Source organism: Colossoma macropomum, unplaced genomic scaffold, assembly GCF_904425465.1.
Source record: "Colossoma macropomum unplaced genomic scaffold, Colossoma_macropomum, whole genome shotgun sequence".
Lineage (NCBI taxonomy): Eukaryota > Metazoa > Chordata > Actinopteri > Characiformes > Serrasalmidae > Colossoma > Colossoma macropomum.
Genome location: NW_023494790.1, coordinates 2,425,838 through 2,448,366, shown reverse-complemented (window position 1 = coordinate 2,448,366; position 22,529 = coordinate 2,425,838). Strand labels below are relative to the sequence as shown.

Here is a 22,529-nt window from a genome sequence, read left to right as displayed (position 1 = left end):
AAGTTTGAAAAGATGCAGTGGAGCTTCGCAGGACTTGGAGGAAACCTGTGGTAGCCTCCTAGCACTGGTGGTATTGCATGATTCTAACTAGCGGGTGGGTGGAATTGGATAAATTTAGGGAGAAAAAGGAGAAAAAAAAGAATAGCAAAGATAGTAAATGATTGTGAGTGAAGCAGGAAAAACCAGGAGCTTTCCCTGAATCTGTTTTACCTCAACAGACAACACAAGTTTATTTTCAGGGACACTCTAAAATTTTGATTTTGAGACATTCAGGTGGCCCAAAAAGGTTAATTAAGGGGTCCTGGACACCCCGTATTTTGCACATTGACCTCATTCAAAAAGCAGTCTGGGCTGAAACACTCCTTATGACTTCAGTGCGAGTGGGCGGAGCATGGTATTGCTCGCTAGCAGCTCAACATGGTGTCAACATTTCACACACAATGAACCAACAGTGCCCCAGTTAATCTGATGACAGAGTTACAGGATAAATATGTTATTTGATTATATTAATTATCTAATTTGATTTAAAAATATCCAAGTTGCGGCCGGCAGAGAGACAGTAGTGCAGTAATAGAGGGATGATGAGTAGCACTGAAGCAGTGAGATGTGCTGAAAGTTGTGGACCGCTAAACCAGAACCACAGAACCCACAACCACTTGCAGCCCCCAGGACCCTCCAGCAGGTTAAAGCTCCTCGCCTGTATGGTTCTTACAGCGTCCATCTGTAGTGTTTATGGGTGCAGGCTGAAGCTCTGCGCCCGTTTCTTCCTCACAGAATGTCACGGATTGTGCTCTCTCACCCGCGGAGGGAAAGACGAGTGACAAAGCCGCTCTGTCTTCCTCAGGAAGAGAAGCGCTTCCCTCCATCCCAGCCGGCGCCGCACTGCTGCAGCTACGCATAAAGACAGCAGCAAAGCGGAGAGTGGAGACCAGAGGTGGGAACAAGTCACTGAGTTGCAAGTGACAATGAGTCTTCAGTCTCGACACTCGAGTCCCGAGTCAGTACAGGCAAAACTCGATTCTAGTCCTAAATCCTAAACAAATCAGTCTGCATTCTTCAGCTAATGCCATTTTAACACTGAACACCAAAATGATGGTAACAGTAATGCAGCCTTTAATGACAGCATGTTAGTCATGTATGGTTGCACATTTTCAGGCGTGGTCCTCCCCCAAATTTCAGTTATTCCATTACAACAATGACAAAACACGAAAAGCGTTTTCCAAAAACATCCGTGTCAGTCAGATCGAGCAGGTCTGTGCTTTAACACATTAGAATATTATTAGAATTGCTAATATTATAATATTAGAATATTATTAATATATTAGAACTGTGTAGTTCAGATGAAAACGCAGCTCCTCCCTGCAGCTAACGCTCCACACATCTGGTGGAAACCAACATGATCACTCAGAGCTACGGAGCCCTGCTGGTGACATCCTGTATAAATAAAAATAATGCGCGGCCACAACTTAGTAAGGCATGGGAACAAGATAATTAAGTTGTGGCCACGACTTAATAAGGCATGGGAACAAGATAATTAAGTTGTGGCCACGGCTTAATAAGGCGTGGGAATGAGATAATTAAGTCATGGCCACGACTTAATAAGGCATGGGAATGAGATAATTAAGTCATGGCCATGACTTAGTTAGGTGTGGAAACGAGATAATTAAGTCATGGCCACGACTTAATAAGGCGTGAGAATGAGATGATTGAGTCTTGAACACAGCTTGAAAAGGCATAATCTTGTTCCTATGCCTTAGTCATGGCCATGACTAAATTATCTCGTTCCCAGGCCTTAGTTGTGGGAATAAGATAATTAAGTCATGGCCACGACTTAATAAGTCACGGGAATGAGATAATTAAGTCATGGCCTCAACTTAGTCAGGTGTGGGAATGAGATAATTAGGTCTTGGCCACGACTTAGTAAGGCATGGGAACAAGATAATTAAGTTGTGGCCACGACTTAGTAAGGCATGGGAACAAGATAATTAAGTTGTGGCTGCAGCTTAATAAGGCATGGGAATGAGATAATTAAGTCATGGCCATGACTTAGTTAGGTGTGGAAACGAGATAATTAAGTCATGGCCACGACTTAATAAGGCGTGAGAATGAGATGATTGAGTCTTGAACACAGCTTGAAAAGGCATAATCTTGTTCCTATGCCTTAGTCATGGCCATGACTAAATTATCTCGTTCCCAGGCCTTAGTTGTGGGAACAAGATAATTAAGTCATGGCCACGACTTAATAAGGCACGGGAATGAGATAATTAAGTCGTGGCCACAACTAAGTCAGGCATGGGAATGATATAATTAAGTCGTGGCCACAACTTAGTCAGGCGTGGGAATGAGATAATTAAGTCTTGGCCACAATTTAGTAAGTTGTGGGAACAAGATAATTAAGTCATGGCCACGACTTAATAAGGCGTGAGAATGAGATGATTAAGTCACAGCTTGATAAGACATGATTTCGTTCCTACGCCTAAGTCATGGCCATGACTAAATTATCTCGTTCCCATGCCTTACTAAGTCATGGCCACATATTAGGATCTTGTTCCCACTCGTAAATACGCCAAGGCTACGCATTTTTTTATTTATACAGGATGTCACCAGCAGGGCTCCATACAGCTTTACACACATGCTCTCAGTACCGTGTACTGTCTGTGTTCTGTGTTGTATTTATTGTACTGTATTGTCTGCACTGTGTATATTGTATTATTTGTATACACTGTGTATATTGTATTATATAGTGTTCCTGTGTTGGTCCTGGAGGAGTGTTGTTCCTTTCACTGTGTACTTGTATCTGGCTGAAATGACTACAAAGCCTCTTGAACTTGAACAGAACTCTGCAGAGCTGCTCTGCATCAGAAAGTCTGAGAAAGCAGCATCGCTTCGTATCTGAGGTGCAGCTCAGGACGTCTGCAGAACTCCTTAATCCATACAGACGCTCTCCGTCAAACATATGAAGACTGTTTAGTCCATAATGGAGAGTCCAGATGGGACAGGGGGCGTCTATACTGACCGTCAAAAGTTTAAGTACACCTTGCCTCTTTTTACAGTTTTTTAACTGTTCAAACATTTCATTTTTCTGAAATATCTCAGTTTTTTCAAAATCTCAGACATTCAAAACCTCAAAATAAATTCACCAAAAAACTTTAAACTTTACTCAAAATGAAACTGACTTCAAAACACGATCAAACCCATCAAGTTCACAGACATTATCAACTCAACACGAGTGCAATCAATACAAACACTGTTATTAATGCTAATAAATCAGCAACAGCTTCACTGTTTAAGTCTAAGCGAAATGATGATGGTGAAGAATATGAATGATCTTATTCCACTGGCAAATTATTATTTACCTTTGGTAGTTATAATTACCCTTTTTAACCCCTTAAAATCTAAAACAGAACTGTGTGGGCGTGTCCAACACAGTCCAACCAATGCTCACTCTTAATCAATCCAGCCAATTCTCACTCTTAATCAATCCAGCCAATTCTCACTCTTAATCAATCCAGCCAATTCTCACTCTTAATCAATCCAGCCAATTCTCACTCTTAATCAATCCAGCCAATGCTCACTCTTAATCAATCCAGCCAATACTCATTCTTAATCAATCCAACCAATGCTCACTCTTAATCAATCCAACCAATGCTCACTCTTTATCAATCCAGCCAATGCACACTCTTAATCAATCCAGCCAATGCTCACTCTTAATCAATCCAGCCAATGCTCACTCTTAATCAATCCAGCCAATGCTCACTCTTAATCAATCCAACCAATGCTCACTCTGAATGAATCCAACCAATGCTCACTCTTAATCAATCCAGCCAATGCTCACTCTTAATCAATCCAACCAATGTTCACTCTGAATGAATCCAACCAATGCTCACTCTTAATCAATCCAGCCAATGCTCACTCTTAATCAATCCAACCAATGCTCACTCTAAATCAATCCAGCCAATGCTCACTCTTAATCAATCCAGCCAATTCTCACTCTTAATCAATCCAACCAATTCTCACTCTTAATCAATCCAGCCAATGCTCACTCTTAATCAATCCAGCCAATACTCACTCTTAATCAATCCAACCAATTCTAACTCTTAATCAATTCAACCAATTCTCACTCTTTATCAATCCAGCCAATGCTCACTCTTAATCAGTCCAATTCTCACTCTTAATTAATCCAACCAATCTTCACTCTTAATCAATCCAACCAATGCCCACTCTGAACAAATCCAACCAATGCTCACTCTGAATGAATCCAACCAATGCTCACTCTGAACAAATCCAAACAATGCTCACTCTGAATGAATCCAACCAATCCTCACTCTGAATAAATCCAACCAATGCTCACTCTGAATGAATCCAACCAATTCTCACTCTTAATCAATCCAGCCAATGCTCACTCTTAATCAATCCAATCAATGCTCACTCTTAATGAATCTAGCCAATGCTCACTCTTTATCAATCCAACCAATTCTCACTCTTAATGAATCCAGCCAATTCTCACTCTTAATCAATCCAGCCAATTCTCACTCTTGATGAATCCAACCAATGTTCACTCTTTATGAATCCAACCAATGCTCACTCTGAATGAATCCAACAAATGCCTACAAACAAATGCTATCTAGACCAAGATAAGTCTGAGTACAAATACTATCGGAACCAAGACACTTCACAGTAAAAAGTTTATAGACAATATTATAGAAAATACTGTCTATCTATCTATCTATTTATCTATCTGTCTATCTGTCTGTCTGTCTGTCTGTCTGTCTAATGTTTTCACTGGCCGCCCTGGCCCTCTATCTTCAGTTAGTGTGGAAACAGCTCTTTACTACAACAGGATTTTCCTAGTTTTTTCCAATACAGCGTGACATCCTACATTACTTTCGCAGAAAGTTGTGCTAAAACTGATCAGCTGAAAAGTTTGACCTTTATATGGACAAAATGATGCAGAGCTACAGAAAAAGCTTTTATGAGGTTTCACAGCCTGTGTTTTTCTCTCACAGTTGTGACGCAGTATGTGCAATTATCTATGGGACTAGATGTAAACCTGTAACTAAATCTATACTGGAGCTGGTTTATAATAAGGCCGAGAGCGTTCGTCTCGGGCTCCGGCCTGTTATAGAAACATTACTGCACGCAAAAATTGCAGGACACAGCCATGTGACTGTAGAACACGGGGTGCGAGATCCACGTCAGGACTGGAGGGCGCTGGTTTGAGTCCCTCAGGGCACACGGATTTATCCAGCACTGCATGCAGAACATTGAAAATCAATTCAGTTTAATCTGTGCAGCTCGTTCTCCAGCAGACACTGTCCCAAAGGAAGAGAGCACGAAGAAGAACCAGAGGAGCCGAGACTTCTTCCACTGCTGGTGGGCGCTGAGTGAAGCCTTAACCATCACTCATTTATTTGAAACTGTGTGGAGCTGTTCAGTGTCTCTAATAGACTTGATGATGTGGTTTCTGACGCTGTATGACTCACTGTTATCTATAAACACGGACTAAAGTACGTTAGCACAGCTAAACAGTAGCAACATCTTGAAATATTAGCTTACTATGATGACATAATTTCTTATTTAATTGACATTTTGAGTTACTATGTCCAAATAATGACCTATTTATTCATACATTGGGCAAAATAATGCCTTATTTTCTCTAAAGTTTGACTGACGTCACATTGATGACTTATTTGCTTGAAATTTCTACTTATGTTAAAAAAAGTGACTCGAAATATTAATTTATTACGTTGAAATAATGATTTATTTACTCAACTATTTGACTTGCTAAGTCTAAATGATTAGTCTAAAAGAAATTGAGTAATTATTTTGGTATACTCTTAAAAAGATGGTTCTTCAAGGGTTCTTTAGTAAAGACAATGGTCCTATATAGAGCCATGAACACAAATGGTTCTACAAATTGTTGGAGAATGTGTTGTTTATGGTTCTATATAGAACCTTTCTGAAAATGGTTCTATAAGGCACCAAAAAGGGTTCTGCTATTGTTACAAGCTTGACCTCGTAAACAATACCAGAATTCTTTTTGGTGCTAGAACCATACACGGCACATTCCCCGAAGAACCGTTTCACCATGCAAAGAACCATTTAAGCATGAAATGGTTCTTTGAGTGTTCATGGTTCTATATAGAACCACTGTCTTTACTAAAGAACCCTTGAAGTACCATGTTTTTAAGAGTGTAGCTAACAACAGTAGCGATGTCTGCTTGTAATATTAACTTACTATAATGATATAATTTGTTATTTACTCAACATTTTGACTTACTATATCAAAATAATGACTTATTTACTCAAAAATTTTGACTTAGTATGGCAAAATAATCACTAATTTGACTGATGTCAAAAAATTATTAGATTTTATTACTGAAGAAATTAAATAAATAAATTATTCATTTATTATGTCAAAATAATTACTTATTTACTTAAAAGTTTGACTTGCTACGATCAAAATAATGATTCTTTTTCACAAAATGTTGACCTCTGTCAAAACCTATTCACTCAAAATCTCGACTTACTATGTTAAAATAATAACTAATTTTCTTAATATAAATGTATATATTAACCATTATTAACCATTATTTTCTGGATACTAAGTCGATGATCCGATAAACACGTCATTATGTCCAGATAAAGTCCATAAGAATGGTCCACAGTTATGTCCATAAGAAACAGGACGCTACAGTAAATTGTTAAGGGTCACTAAGCTGTGCGCTCCTGTTAATGTGTTCAGTTTGAACAGAACTCATGTCCCCCCAGCTGCTCCTTCTCTCCCTTCATCAGAGCCGTCAGAACCATCAGAACCGGACCGCAGAGCTGCTCACCTCACCGCGCTGGACCTGCAGCAGGTCGCTGAGTGAGCCGGACCTGAGCGCGGAGCTCCACTCGGGTCTGAAGGCGTCGAAAGCGCCGTTGGGAGAGTCTCGCAGAGACAGACGGACCCAGTTCAGCAGCTGCTCCGGAGGACACACCGAGGCGGAGGAGGCGTCTAGAGCCGGCATCACACTCATCCTCGCGGGATCCCCCTCCTTTCACCATCCGCGCTAGAGCAGGGGCTCCATCCGACACTGCGGGGTCATGAGGGGTCCTGAGGGGTCCCTGCTCTACTGAGCTGCGGACTCACTGCAAACTCACTCTCACTGCAGCTCTGCGAGGAGAGTTTGCGCGCTCTCTGTGCGCGCGGGGAGGGAAGGGAAAGCAGGGCTGCGTTCCAATGCGCGCTCTAGTGCTCTAATTAACTAGGGTACTTTGTCTGGCTTTACACGGTGAAACCTCCATGCAACAAGTTGCATGTTGTGAGTTTCCTGCAACATTTACACAAAGCAACTCAAAAACAGCGAGTAGTGCACAGTACATGTAATTAACCCGCCCCTCAAATTAGCAGCTGGTGTTTTTGATACTCTGTGTAGTTCTTGCTCTGAAGTCATTGACGAGGTGTGGTATATGAGACACACACACACACACACACACACACACACACACACACACACACACACACACACATATATACATATATATATATATATATATGTATGTATATATGTATGTATGTGTATGTATGTATAGCAACCCACTACTATATATATATAAATGAAGCACTAAAGGAAACATATATTGTAATATATTTAGGCTAGTCAGTGTTATTACTAGAGTGCACTAGGTAGTGTACTAGTATATTGAGAGCAGCATTTGAAACACAGCCCACAGCTGAGACTGCATGTTCAGTGGAAACAGCTGTGTGTGTCATAGGCAGCGGGCCAACATCTCTTCAGGCACATCATCAGAATTATGACAGACTGCTGTATAAACTCTAACTGGATCTACAGTTTGCTGCTTATATGTATTTATGTATTTACTTGCTTATTTATTTATTATCACGACTTCAGTTATGAATTGCTGAAATTGATCTTATTTTGACAACATTATGTCTATTTCTGATATGTATGTATATTTATGAGATCTTTTCATGTATGTTCTATAACAGTATGGATGCGCACTTCATTCCTTATGTCAGCTGGATGGGAAATAACAGCAAAGCGTTACAGTAAAGACTCTATCGGTAATGACCAACCCAGTGTGTTATGGCGTCCTACCGCTGGCGCGCATTGACGTAGGAGGGCGAGAGGTGTGGCTATGCAAAGCGGCCAAGCCAAGAGGCTCTTGGTAAGCGCCATGCTCAAGGTGCTGCCTTGTTCAATCAAAAAACATTCGCCTATAGCACAATGTTTCCCACGTCCTACTCTGTGCCACATTGGTGTCAGAAATAGGATAGTGCAAACCGCAGCACGGTGAGGACCAGTAATGAAGACAGAGAAGGGATCACCGCGATGGCTGACCTTTGTGGGGGACTATGTGGTGTCTCAACACTGGCTCGCGCTGCTGTAGGAGGCTTTTGGGAAGCACTGCGCTCACAGTAGGAGAAGCATTTACTGTAAATAAGATGTTTTAACTTAGTGATGTTTAAAGAATGTTTCCTGCATCTTATTCTAAGAGGACCTCATAATATACATTTAACAAATGTACCAAAAGAAATGACTGCTGTGTTTGGTGCTGACATTCCTTAGCCCAAGCTTCAACATAACAGTGTCGAAGTCTCAGTCTTGTCTCTGTCTTGATAGTTTCTTTCTTTCTTTCTTTCTTTCTTTCTTTCCTTCTTTTAACGATGGTCAACTCTTGAATGACTCTACAGCTTTTGACAGGTTGCACAAACATAAAATGTCATGAAAATATACAAATACCACAAATAGTGTAAAATCTGTGTTGGACTCTCCACAGCAAATGTTTATGCTGCCACCTGCTGGTGCAATGAAATATTACACTCACAATCACTCACCTGTCAGTGTCCTTCTTCAACACAGAAGTGAAAACAGTATAAAGCAATCATAAAATTATGTTTATGTTAATCAATCTGAATGTGTGCTGCTGATCTTTGTTGTGTAAATTAATCTTTAAAGTCCCTTTTTTGCTGTTACAATCGAAGATTGTGTTGGTGTGCTACCAGCATTAATGAGATGGCATATTAATAACACGTTCACAAACCTAAATGATACACATAAAGTACTGTATAATAGTCTTAGGCAGCCATGGAAATAGTTTAAAACTATTTATATGGACAGTAAGAATAATTTGTTACCAGTAAAAAAACACTTTATAACATTGTAATAAACACAAACATAAATTCAGTAGTCAGAATGTTTTGTTTTCAGAAAAGTCATAAATATGTAGCTTAGAAGAATACAGGTTCTAATGTTAGTGTGTTTCTTTTTTTAAAAATTAATACTTTCTGCCCCAATAATCATTGTCTCAGAGTTGTCAGATATCTGTGTAGACTAGGGAAGCACACTGATATCAGATTAATATCATTATTGGATGATAATTGCTTAAAATGTCTGCTAGATGTTTAGACCTAAGTAATGGTGGTATAGGCTCCAGCACACGTATATGTGTATATATACATGTATATATCTGTATGTGAATAAGAGTCTATGGGGAACTCTGACCCAGAAGGCCAGCAGGATTCCTACACCACAGTAACTCTCACACCCTGCCTGATAATCTCAGTCTGAACACACAGGCAGGAGAATATCACTCAGTCACACATTATACCAGGAAGAGTTATATTAGATGTAGTGGTGGAGGATTACGCCCTGCTGAAAAACAGCATAGACCAGTGCTGATTTATCCTGGTCTCATACTGGTCTATGCTGGTTTATGCTGATCTAGTGCTGGTCTATGCTGGTCTAGTGCTGATCTATACTGGTTTATGCTGGTCTATGCTGGTTTATGCTAGTCAAGTGCTGGTCTATGCTGGTTTATGCTGAGCCAGTGCTGGTCTATGCTGGTTTATGCTGGTTTCTGCTGGTCTAGTGCTGGTCTGGTACTGGTTTATGCTGGTCTATGCTGGTTTATGCTGAGCCAGTGCTGGCCTATACTGGTTTATGCTGGTCTATGCTGGTTTATGCTGAGCCAGTGCTGGTCTATGCTGGTTTATGCTGGTCTAGTGCTGGTCTGGTGCTGGTCTAGTGCTGGTCTATGCTGGTCTGGTGCTGATTTAGTGCTGTCTAGTGCTGGTTTATGCTGGTCTATGTTGGTCTGGTGCTGGTCTATACTGGTTTATGCTGGTCTATGCTGGTCTATGATGGTTTATGCTGGTCTAGTGCTGGTCTATGCTGGTTTATGCTGGTCTAGTGCTGGTCTGGTGCTGGTCTATGCTGGTTTCTGCTGGTCTAGTGCTGGTCTATGCTGGTTTCTGCTGGTCTAGTGCTGGTCTGGTACTGGTTTAGTGCTGGTCTATGCTGGTTTATGCTGGTTTATGCTGGTCTATGCTGGTCTGGTGCTTGTCTATGCTGGTCTATGCTGGTCTAGTGCTGGTTTATGCTGGTTTCTGCTGATCTAGTGCTGGTCTATGTTGGTTTATGCTGGTTTCTCCTGGTCTGGTACTGGTGTATGCTGGTGTATGTTGGTTTATGCTGGTCTAGTGCTGACCTGGTGCTGGTCTATGCTGGTCCAGTGCTGGTCTGGTGCTGGTCTATGCTGGTTTATGCTGGTCTAGTACAGGTCTATGCTGGTCTAGTGCTGGTCTGGTGCTGGTCTATGCTGGTTTATGCTGGTCTAGTACAGGTCTATGCTGGTCTGTGTTGGTTTATGATGGTGTAGTCATAGTTCAGAAAAAAAACTCCTCAAATCTACACATTTTCCGCTCTAAATGTAGTCAATCAGTTGAGATGTCTGGTGTCTGAAGTTTTCTTCTTTAGTTTTACACTGGAGCTACAAGGCCAAGGTAGCAAACAAGCAATGGAAGCTTATAACACACCAATTAGCATGACGCTAACCGCAGCCTAAATCATCAAACGCTCGCCTCAAACTGTGTGGAGGCGTTCAGTATCTCTAATAGACTTCATTATGTGGTTTCAGGCACTGTATGACTCACTGTTATCTATGAAACATACAATTATACAAATATTTTCACTGAACAAAACTGAACAAAATCACAGACAAATCAAGCTGCTGCTGTTTTTAGCTATGCTAACGTACTTTAGTCCATGTTTATAGATACAGTGAGTCATACAGCGTCAGAAACCACATAATCAAGTCTATTAGAGACACTGAACAGCTCCACACAGTCTGAGGCGAGTGTGCGATGATTTAGGCCTGCAGTTAGCACCATGCTAATCAGGTGATTCCATGATTGAGGTGCCATTTGTATCTGTCACTGATATTACGTTCATAACTATGTATATAAAGTAAGGCAAAAGATTTACTAAAAATGGGCTTCACAACTTCACGACACTAAAAGAGTCCTTCACAACAATCTATGCATGTTTCTGATGAATCACTCAATTAATTAATCAAACCACTTAGAAAACAGCATTTTTTTGGCATAGCCCATCATAACTACACTTTGCCTTGAAACTTAATCAGTAAAATACACCAATCAGGCATAACATTCTGACCACCTCCTTGTTTCTACACTCATTGTCCATTTTATCAGCTCCACTTACTATATAGGTGCACTTTGTAGTTCTACAGTTACAGACTGTAGTCCATCTGTTTCTCTGATACTTTGTTAGCCCCCTTTTACCCTGTTCTTCAGTGGTCAGGACCCCCATGGACCCTCACAAAACAGGTACTATTTGGGTGGTGGATCATTCTTAGCACTGCAGTTACAATGACGTGGTGGTGGTGTGTTAGTGTGTGTTGCGCTGGTCTGAGTGGATCAGACACAGCAGTGCTGCTGGAGTTTTTAAACACCTCAGTGTCACTGCTGGACTGAGAATAGTCCACCAACCAAAAATATCCAGCCAACAGCGTCCTGTGACCACTGATGAAGGACTAGAGGATGACCAACACAAACTGTGCAGCAGCAGATGAGCTATCGTCTCTGACTTTACATCTACAAGGTGGACTGACAAGGTAGGAGTGTCTAATAGAGTGGACAGTGAGTGGACACAGTGTTTAAAAACTCCAGCAGCCCTGCTGTGTCTGATCCACTCGTACCAGCACAACACACACTAACACACCACCACCACGTCAGTGTTACTGCAGTGCTGAGAATGATCCACCACCCAAATAGTACCTGCTCTGTGAGGGTCCATGGGGGTCCTGACCACTGAAGAACAGGGTAAAAGGGGGCTAACAAAGTATCAGAGAAACAGATGGACTACAGTCTGTAACTGTAGAACTACAAAGTGCACCTATATAGTAAGTGGAGCTGATAAAATGGACAACGAGCGTAGAAACAAGGAGGTGGTCAGAATGTTATGCCTGATCGGTGTATTTAAAAGATCTTATTTTTGCATTAATGAGTGAATGCATTGAATATATTCTGCTCAAAACATACTTTTTTATGTTTTATGAGTCATATATTATACCAGAAAGAGTTATATTAGATTCATCCGTTATAGGTTCTGAATAATGTACACTCTAGTCCTTCAGTGTTCCCTCACTGAACTGAACACATTGACCTCTGTGAATATCTGGAATATCGCATGTTCAACAGGAAGTCACACCATCACGGTCACTTTGAAACTTCAACCAACAGTCGTATGCAAAAGTTTGGGCACCCCTAGTCAAATGACATTTTCTAAGCGAAAATAATTGAACATCCTCTACAGTGAACAAACTCGAATACGGCATTTTTGTGCAAATTTTAGTGCACAATTTCTATTTTTTTGAGTTTAACAAAAAACATTAAATGTAACATAAGTTTTGCACATACCACTTTTTATTATTTTTATAATATTTTAAAATCACCTTTTTTGACTTCAAAAATCAACAAAACATGCATTTTGACCAGGGCGCCCAAACTTTGCATGCAAAAATGAATAAATTATAGACTGAAAGTGAATTATTAACAAATGAAAATACATGTTTTAATTGTTAAATGCATGTTTTCTTAGATTCCAAGTTAAAAATGATAAAAAAATAATTTTTAATTGTTAATTTTTTAACAGTTACCAGGTCTAAATGTGACCCTAAATGTGGAAGCACCAATTTGGTTGGCAGCCTCATAGCTCCAGTGTAGAACTAAAGAAGCAGATCTCCGGCGCGTGGGGTGGGGAGGTATGTAAATATGTTTTTGTTGAACTAGCTTTAAGGTCAAAACCCGACAAACTGGTTTTGCATTTGGCAACAATGCAAATGATATATGTGGTAGCAGGAAGCTGCACTGCATCAAAGAGGAACACAAACAGTGTGATAAGTGATCAGATTCAGCACAGACTTTACTGAGTTCAGTCAGATTAATGACCCAATAACATTCCTCTGTACAGCATAATGAGCCAGTTTACTGCCTTAATAAGCAGTGGAAAGAGCCTGAGAGTGAAGGGCCGTGTGAACGGGGTGTGTATGTAGACTGAAAAGGGCTGGGCCCTCAACTTACCACCTCTTTAAATGTTCCAAGTTATGAACAGCAAGCAAACCTGAACCTAGACGGTAACACTTTCTATGAATGTCACGTTTGTAAGCATCTGTAAACACATTTACAACATTCATAAGGCATTATAAACATGGTTATAAATATTTAGAAAAATGAATTACACTGAATTACACTTTATAGCCACGTTTATTTTACATTATGAATTGTTAATATGTTAATAACATGTTATTTACACCCTGAGATTTCCAGTATAGCATTGGTGCTGTTAGAGCTGCATCTTCAGGCTTTAGTCCTGAATATTCAGATGCTCCAAACAGGCTGTCCAGCCTAGAATCACTGCTACAGTGAGCTTTTCTTACCCAGCACTCTCACTTTGAACACTACATTACATCACAGCAAACCAAGTACCCATCAGCCCCTGCCCTGACCCCCCTCTGACATCACACTGAGAGTGAAGTCACTGTGGAGTGAAGGCCTGGAGAGGGAGAGGTGAGATAGTAGAGCGCTGTCATTGTAATTTGTTCCCACACTTGTTCTAATGTCAAACACTAGAACCCTTCACTCTATAACACCACACTGCAGTACAGTACAGTAATGCAAATTTCTGCTAGCGTTCTATTGGATATGCAGTGTTAAGTTAGCGCCAAGCTAACGGTGGTGTACATTACCTTTCCCACATTGGGTAAAACACTGATGGCAGCTCTAGTTTAAACTCTGACATTTGAAGCCTGTAATGTGCTTTACTGTGTTTGTTTTAGTGTTTCAGTAAATCCTTCAGTAAATACTTCAACTTGAAGCCTCACTCTGAACACTGGAGGAGGCTTTAGTACAGTACGCTTCACTTTACTTAGAGCGGACAAATACGACTTATGAGCTCTTATAATTTGTTATGATCAGTACTTATAATGTATTATGTTAACAATTCATAATGCATAATAAACATGGCTATAACGTGTAATGCATATTTATAAATATTAATAGCCATGTTTATGATGCCTTATGAATGCATTATAACATGTTATGAATGTGTTTATAGATGCTTACAAACGTGACATCCATAGAAAGTGTTACCACCTAGACTTTCTCAAAAGGCTGAAAGATTAATCGTTTTTATATCAAAATCGGTAAAAGAGAGGGCAATTTTCAAATTGCAAGAGTTTTAAGTGGGAAATTTTAACCTAATAACACAGAGTTTGTGAACTGCCTGTAGATGAGTTAGACCAAGGAGAGGCAACTACACCTCCTTGTGTTGTGACATCACAACCACTAGAAGGCCTGGCACACTACATTCAGGGCCTCAAGCCAGAAAAGCTGGTTATTCTGGTCATCATGACAAAAAAAAACAGGCCCGAACCTTAATTTATAGAATACAATCGCAGTTTAAATCGCAGTCGCAATATTAGTCCGAAAAATCACAATTAGATATTTTCCCCAAATCGTTCAGCTGTAAAAGGCAGTAATACTATTTATTTTGTAGCTTTTTACTAAATCTGTTCAAATTAGTTATTTTCCTCCAGACTAACTAACTCAATAACTCAAATTCAATACATTACAAAATATTTTGCTACAAAAACGATTTGGGCTGTGATTTAAATTGCAATTATTTTCTATAAATTGAGGTTCAGACTTGTTTTTTTCTGCCAAGAAGACCAGAATATCCACTTTTTCTGGCTTGAGGCTCGACCTCTGAATGTAGTGTACCAGACATTCAGTAAGCTGTGGTTGTGATGTCACAGCAAATGGAGGTTTGGTTGCCTTTGATTGGTCCAACTTGTCTAGGGGCAGCTCACAAATTTATTAGATTAAATGACCACACTTAAAACTTAAGACAACATTTTATATAATGTAGGCAATAATTGAAAAAAATGCAGCTTTGATATAAAAACAATTAATCTTTCAGCCCTATTTTAAAGTGTCATTCTGTGCACAAACCACAGATGAGGTCACTTTACTGCAGCATTTTAAAGCACTTTGAAGCCAAAGTTACGAAACCATTTCCGTAAATCAGTAATTTACAGCCAATCTAATTGACTCAGGAGTCAAATTCAACACATTATAATAATTATAATTATAATGATCATTACCAACAATGAGTTCAACCCAACAAAACATTTTGGTTCAATACCTAAAACTACCTAAAAATAAAAAGAATTTTCTTGAACTAAGAGTTTGATGTGGAATGCAAACATTGTCAAAAGCCCATAAATAGAAACTGAGCTGCAAAACAGCCTGTTTTGAATTCATTCTTGCTGGCAAAAACAACACATTTGCATATATCTGCCTATTCAGCCTATAGCAGTTTAGCCCCGCCCACTCACAATGAAGTTATAAAGAGTGTCATAATATACATAAACCACATCATTTTGCTGAAGCATTTTAAAGTCAAAGTTACCCAATCAGTTCAGCAGGACTCCGGAGCCAAATTCAACACATTATAAAATAGCTAATAATTAGTCCAAAACATTTTGGTCCAAAGCTTGTCTTACTACGCACAAACCAAAGATCAAAAAAAGTCATTTTTACCACAGGATTCTCAGCTAAAGTGGAACGCATGCATTCAGTTGTACTTCGAATGACATTTATGCTTCATTAACATATAAATACTACATGTGTGTCATGACTCCTTCATGGTCTAATACATTTTTAGTCCTGTGTGTATATTTATCCCCACCACTCAGTTTCATGTTCATCAAAGTGTCTTCCATGGTTTTAAATAACGATTCCAGTTTTTTATTTTTTTTTATTTTATGCAGTAACATATGGAAAAACAGCCTGTTTTGATTTCACTGTTTCTGTGACGTCACGAAAAACAATGCATTTGCAGTTTAGCCCCGCCCACTCACGGTGAAGCTATAAGGAGGGTTTCAGCCTGGATTGTTTTTTCAACACAGCAGCCAATCCGAGCAGAGTTCATCAGCCCGTCTAAGGGAGAGGTTGGAAAAATGGTCACGTAAACAGTTTTTGGTGCAAATCTTACAAGTGGTCCTCAGAGAGAAAGGTGAAATGTAGGATACGGGCCCTTTAAAAGCATTTTGAAAAGCTAGTGTAAATATATTTTATATTTTCTACTGTTTTTTATGTATTTTAATTACTAATGGTTCTTTTTTTATATACGTACCTGATTTGAGTCCTTTTTATTATTAAATTTACTTTTAGTATTTGATGTGTTCTCACACATTATCAATCCCTGTTCCTGTATCAACTCGGCAGCATTGCAAATGAGGGTCACCCTCAATGTTCTCCGAGGTTAAATAAAGGTTGATTGATTGGTTGATTGATTGATTGATTGATTGAAATAAGTGTGAGTGACAGTGTGTTTCCACCCACTTCAGATAGAAAAAAAAAAAAACATTAAGTGAATTAAACCACAGCACCAGGAAGGTGTCGGACATTTCTTGACCTGAAAGCTCATTCGTTGGCAGAGCGTAGCTCAAATAATCCCACTTAACCATGAGGGTGTTTCATGAAGCAGAACTCTCGGCGTGATAACGTAGGAGTAAAAGCAAGCCTGTACAAAAGACGAAGAGCTAAGAAACATTTGGCTTATCATTCTTCCTGAGAAACACCCCCAGCATGGAGTCCAAAAAAATGTGACGTACCAGATACGCTGGTTTAGGCTGTTGTTGGGTGCAGTTTCAACAACGCTGACACAATAACACTTTACCATCAACTGCCTTCATGGAAAAATGTCATTTTCTTCTATGCTCTTAAAACACACATGTAAACAAACAGCACATTCTGTCGATAACTAGACACATCAGTGTGTTCATTGTGTTACGTTTAACACAACATGGGTTGAAATATTTCTATACTCAGTTATGGACATTTTGGGCTTTGATATACAAACGATTCATCTTTCAGTCCTATTTAAAGTGTCTTTCTATGTACAAACCACAGATGAGGTCATTTTACTGCCGCATGTTAAAGTAATTAAAGCCGAATCGGTTCAGATATTTTGTAATTTGCAGCCAATCTAATTGACTCAGGAGTCAAATTCAATACATTATAAAATGACCATTACTAACAATGAGTCTAAACCAACATTTTGGTTAATATCACAAAAAAACTGAGTTTGTCAACAGGTTTCCATACAGTCCATATATGGAAACTAAGCTGCAAAACAGCCTGTTATGAATTAATTCTTGCTGTGGTGTCGCAAAAAACAACACATTTGAAATGTATCAGGCATAACATTCTGACCACCTCCTTGTTTCTACGCTCATTGTCCATTTTATCAGCTCCACTTACTATATAGGTGCACTTTGTAGTTCTACAGTTACAGACTGTAGTCCATCTGTTTCTCTGATACTCTGTTAGCCCCCTTTTACCCTGTTCTTCAGTGGTCAGGACCCCCATGGACCCTCACAGAGCAGGTACTATTTGGGTGGTGGGTCATTCTCAGCACTGCAGTAACACTGACGTGGTGGTGGTGAGTTAGTGTGTGTTGTGCTGGTATGAGCGGATCAGACACAGCAGGGCTGCTGGAGTTTTTAAACACTGTGTCCACTCACTGTTCACTCTATTAGACACTCCTACCTTGTCAGTCCACCTTGTAGATGTAAAGTCAGAGACGACAGCTCATCTGCTGCTGCACAGTTTGTGTTGGTCATCCTCTAGTCCTTCGTCAGTGGTCACAGGATGCTGCCCACAGGACGCTGTTGGCTGGATATTTCTGGTTGGTGGACTATTCTCAGTCCAGCAGTGACACTGAGGTGTTTAAAAACTCCAGCAGCACTGCTGTGTCTGATCCACTCAGACCAGCACAATACACACTAACACGAGTTTGGGGGGGGCAGGCGACTTCCCGTATAGCACTAAGGTGTCTGGCCAACAGGGTCAGAAATGCCACAAAATTGGACTGAAGATTAGAGACTGATTCTGTAAGGGGGAGAATTCCAAACAATGCTGTAACTGCATTAGGTTTGCATTGCACATCTGATATTGTTAAAATTCAGACCATCAGATGCTAGTAGCATCCAAAAAGCCATTAGCATTGTGACTGACCCCACACACCCCTCACACAAACTGTTTTCTCTTCTGCCATCTGGAAGAAGGAACCACAGCATTCGGGCCCTCACAGCCAGCCTGGGCAACTTTCCACAAGCCATCAGATTCCTTAACTCCCACGGACTGAACTGACGGACACCCACACACATATACTTAAGCAATAGAAGACAAGAGGGAGTGTGTTATCACGAACTGGGCTGTGAACGCGGCGTTTAATATGTTTTAATGTTCGCAGTTCCTTCACCAAATTATAGTTCCTTAACGAGCAGCTTGTCGCTACATCAGAGTAACGAGCTCCGCCCACTCGCTGCACAGCCGGCAGTTCGTTCTCCAGCTCCTCACACTAAATTCCCAAACTGTCATCACCACTGAGCAGCTTTTCAGTCGGCAGCTGTGACAGAAGAACAGCTGAACAACCTGGAATCAGCCAGAAATGAACCCAACACCATTCACCAAACGTGTAGTCTGATCTTCTGAGTCTGACCAAATCAGACTGAGCCATAAAACTGCCGCAATATCAAGTTTAGCTCAGTTTTGTCAGTTTTTGCCAGATCAGTATTAATGTTGTTTTGTTCCAGCCAGTCTGCAAAGCATCTTACAGCCCATTTAGTTTGGCAAATGGTGTTGGGTTCATTTCTGGCTGATTCCAGGTTGTTCAGCTGCTCTGACCTCTGAATGAACCTCTTTGGAGTGGCCTAGTCAAAGTCCTAACCTGAATCCGATTGAGATGCTGTGGCATGACCTCAAAAAGGCAGTTCATGCTCGGAAACCCTCCATTGTGGCTGAATTACAACAATTCTGCAAAGATGAGTGGCCAAAACTCCTCCACAGTGCTGTAAAAGACTCACCGCCAGTTATCGCAAACGCTTGATTGCAGTTGTTGCTGCTAAGGGTGGCCCAACCAGTTATCAGGTTTAGGGGGCAATCACTTTTTCACACGGGGCCCTGTAGGTTTGGATTTCTTTTTCCCTTAATAATAAAGATCTTCATTTATAAACTGCATTTTGTGTTTACTTGTGTTATCTTTGTCTAATATTCAAATTTGTTTGGTGATCTGAAACATTTAAGTGTGACAAACATGCAAAAGAATAAGAAATCAGGAAGGGGGCAAACACTTTTTCACACCACTGTATGTCATGGTGTGTTACATCCTGCTTTGCACAGCTCTGCATATTTTCTGACTGTGCCCTGTTTTGTATTGGTTGTAAGTCTTTTGTATTTATTGCACTGTGTTTATTGTATTGTTTCGCACTTGTGTTCCTGTGCTGGTCCAGGTTTCTCTATGTATTTGTATACAGCTGAAATGACCATAAAGCCTCTTGAACTCGAACTTGAACCAAGCGATGGACCAGACCAGAGCATGTGGATCAGAGAGGCTGGAGCTGAATGACAGCGGTCACAGAGTGGGTCTGTTTCCGGCTAAACGTTTTTAAGTCTGACCTTGGTCCAGTAAATTCGATGAAGAATTTTACATTGAACAATTGCAAAACAGGTTGTTTCGTATTCACTCTTGCTGTGGTGTCGCAAGAAAACGCTTGGGTTCCTTTTAACGGGGGACGTGTTAAATCAGAAAACAACATGACACAAAAAGTGTTAAGATGGGTGACACAAGTTAGTGTGTTGTTATTTAACACGGCACTTTTTAGAGTGCGTGTCTGGTAAACAGGCTGAGTAGCCTCAGAGCACACTTGAGTAAAAGCATTATTATTTCAATTTTATTCCAAAAACCAACCTGAGTTAAAAAGTACACCCTTAAAAAGTTGCTACAAGGGTTCTTTAGTAAAGAAAATGGTTCTATATAGAACCATGAACACTCAAAGAACCCTTTGCATGATTAAATGGTTCTTTGCATCATGAAAGGGTTCTTCAGACTGATGGAGAATGTGCTGTAGTTGTTTCCATTTAGAACCTTTATGAAAATGGTTCTATATAGCACCCAAAAGTGTTCCTCAGTTGTTGTCAATCTTGCAACAATAGGGTGCTATATAGAACTCCAAAAAGGTTCTATTTAGAACCGTCTATAGCACATTCATGCCCATTCTCGACATTTTCATGATGCATATTGATTGATGGAAAATGTGCTATAGACTGTTCTAAATAGAACCTTTTTAGAGTTCTATATAGCACCCAAAAGGGTTCTATTGTTACAAGCATGACATTGTAACAGTTGAAGAACCCTTTTGGGTGCTATATAGAACCATTTTAAAAACAGCTTCTATATAAAACCGTCTAGAGCTCATTTCTCAATCAATCCAAAGAACCCTTTCGTGATGCAAAGAACCATTTAATCATGCAAAGGGTTCTTTAAGTGTTCATTTTCTGTACTAAAGAACCTTTGAAGCACCATCTTTTTTATAAGTGAATGATGAGCAAAAACTACTCAAGTACTGTGTGGAACTTCACAGTACATCCAGCACCGATCAGTGCAGGAAGTGACGTTTGTTAGGTTCTTCTCTGTTTGGTTCCTTTTGCTCTAAAGTGAAATGCTAAAGCTCCAGTGTGAGAGGAGTAAATAACAGTAAAGCAGTCTAGAACAGAAGAATGAAATTAAGCCCAAAAAGACAATAAGGAGCTAAATATAAAGGACTAAGATGGAGCTCACTGATATATTTGAGTAGAGGTAAATATTATCATTTAAAATACTAAGAAGTATTTTAGTACAAACCGCCTCTGCGTGTAATTACAGCCTTTTATTTATTTATTTATTTTATTTGTTTCACTATCTCCCCATTCAGAGAGCAGCTTTAGCTCCACACCCACATTGCGTAATTACAGGCCTGTCATAGCAGAGGATTAAAAACAGACACAGCTAATGCTTTAATAGGCTAAGCATGTTATACATGCTTAAAAAGACGGTTCTTCAGGGGTTCTTTAGTAAAGATGTGGTCTATATAGAACCATGAACACTCAAAGAAGCCTTTGCATGATGAAAGGCTTCTTTAGATTGATGGAGAACGTGTTATATATGGTTCTGTATAGCACCTTTTTGAAAAGGGTTATGTGCAGCACTAAAAAGGGTTCTGCTATTGTTACAAGCTTGACATCGTAACAATAGAAGAACCCTTTCTTGGTGCTACATGGAACCTTTTTCACAAAGGTTCCATATAGCACCATCTACAGCACATTCTCCACGAGTCTGAAGAACCTTCCATGATGCAAAGAACACTTTAATCATCAAGGTTTGTTTGAGTGTTCACGGTTCTATATAGAACCATTTTTTTTTTACTAAAGAACCCTTGAAGAACCGTCTTTTTAAGTGTGTATGTTAGCTAATGTGCTAGGAGTTCAAAAAGCAACTTAATAGCATAAGTTCAAAAGCTGATATGATGGTAATGTTTTTGTGTTTCTCTGATTGTTAAAGGGAAACTCCACAGATTTTTCAAAATTGCAACTGAACCAAATCACTCAGATGTAAACAGAGTGATTCAGAGTGGGTTTGGTGTGAAATGATCCAGATGTCTGTACAGTGGTGGTGATAGGAACCAGGGGTCGCCATGACTACAACACAAATATAGACATTTTATTTACTATCCAAAACCACCGGTGAACCTACACGAGTCTTCTGAGTTTATATGGAATGTTGATGACGGTAAAAAAGAGGAAAACCTGAAACAGTACGTTCTCTTTGGGGACTATTTTGCCTCATAGCATCCTGCATGTTATGTATCCCTCCACCATGAATGGATTTTAAGGCCAAAGTCGATCATAAAACAGTGTCTCAGTCATCAGGCAGTGAATCCACACTCACTTCATATAATAACTTTCCGTGAGGGAGCTTTTAGAGGTGGACGTCTGGTTCCTATCACCACCACTGTGAACAATTCTGACTCGGTGAGTTTCTCTAGAACAGAACATTTCACACCAAACCACTCTGAATGACTCCGTTTGCATCTCAACCACTGAATTGGGTAGAAATTTTGAAATTCATGGTGGAGTTTCCCTTTAAGCAATACCGAAATGTGGAAAGAATGGGAAGGACACACGCACGCTTGTTTGTATTCTAGGCTTTGTGGGGGTTTTCCATGTGCTTTATGGCTATGTTGGCTCTCGTTTACGTTTTCTAATGTTTTAAAGGAGGAAAAGACATTTTTTTCCCTAATGGGAAACAACGAAACGAAATGTTTACGCTTTC

The 22,529-nt window shown here is 40.0% G+C and overlaps 1 protein-coding gene across 1 annotated transcript in view; it reads right to left on the bottom strand.

The window, feature by feature from the left end:
• LOC118809006 (zinc finger CCHC domain-containing protein 24-like) overlaps positions 1-7,022 on the bottom strand; it is a 52,061-nt gene extending 45,039 nt beyond the window's left edge. The window contains exon 1 of the mRNA XM_036571918.1: positions 6,837-7,022. Coding sequence (XP_036427811.1) covers positions 6,837-7,022 — 186 coding nt within the window. The remainder of the gene's footprint in view (positions 1-6,836) is intronic.
• Positions 7,023-22,529: the final 15,507 nt, after the last annotated feature.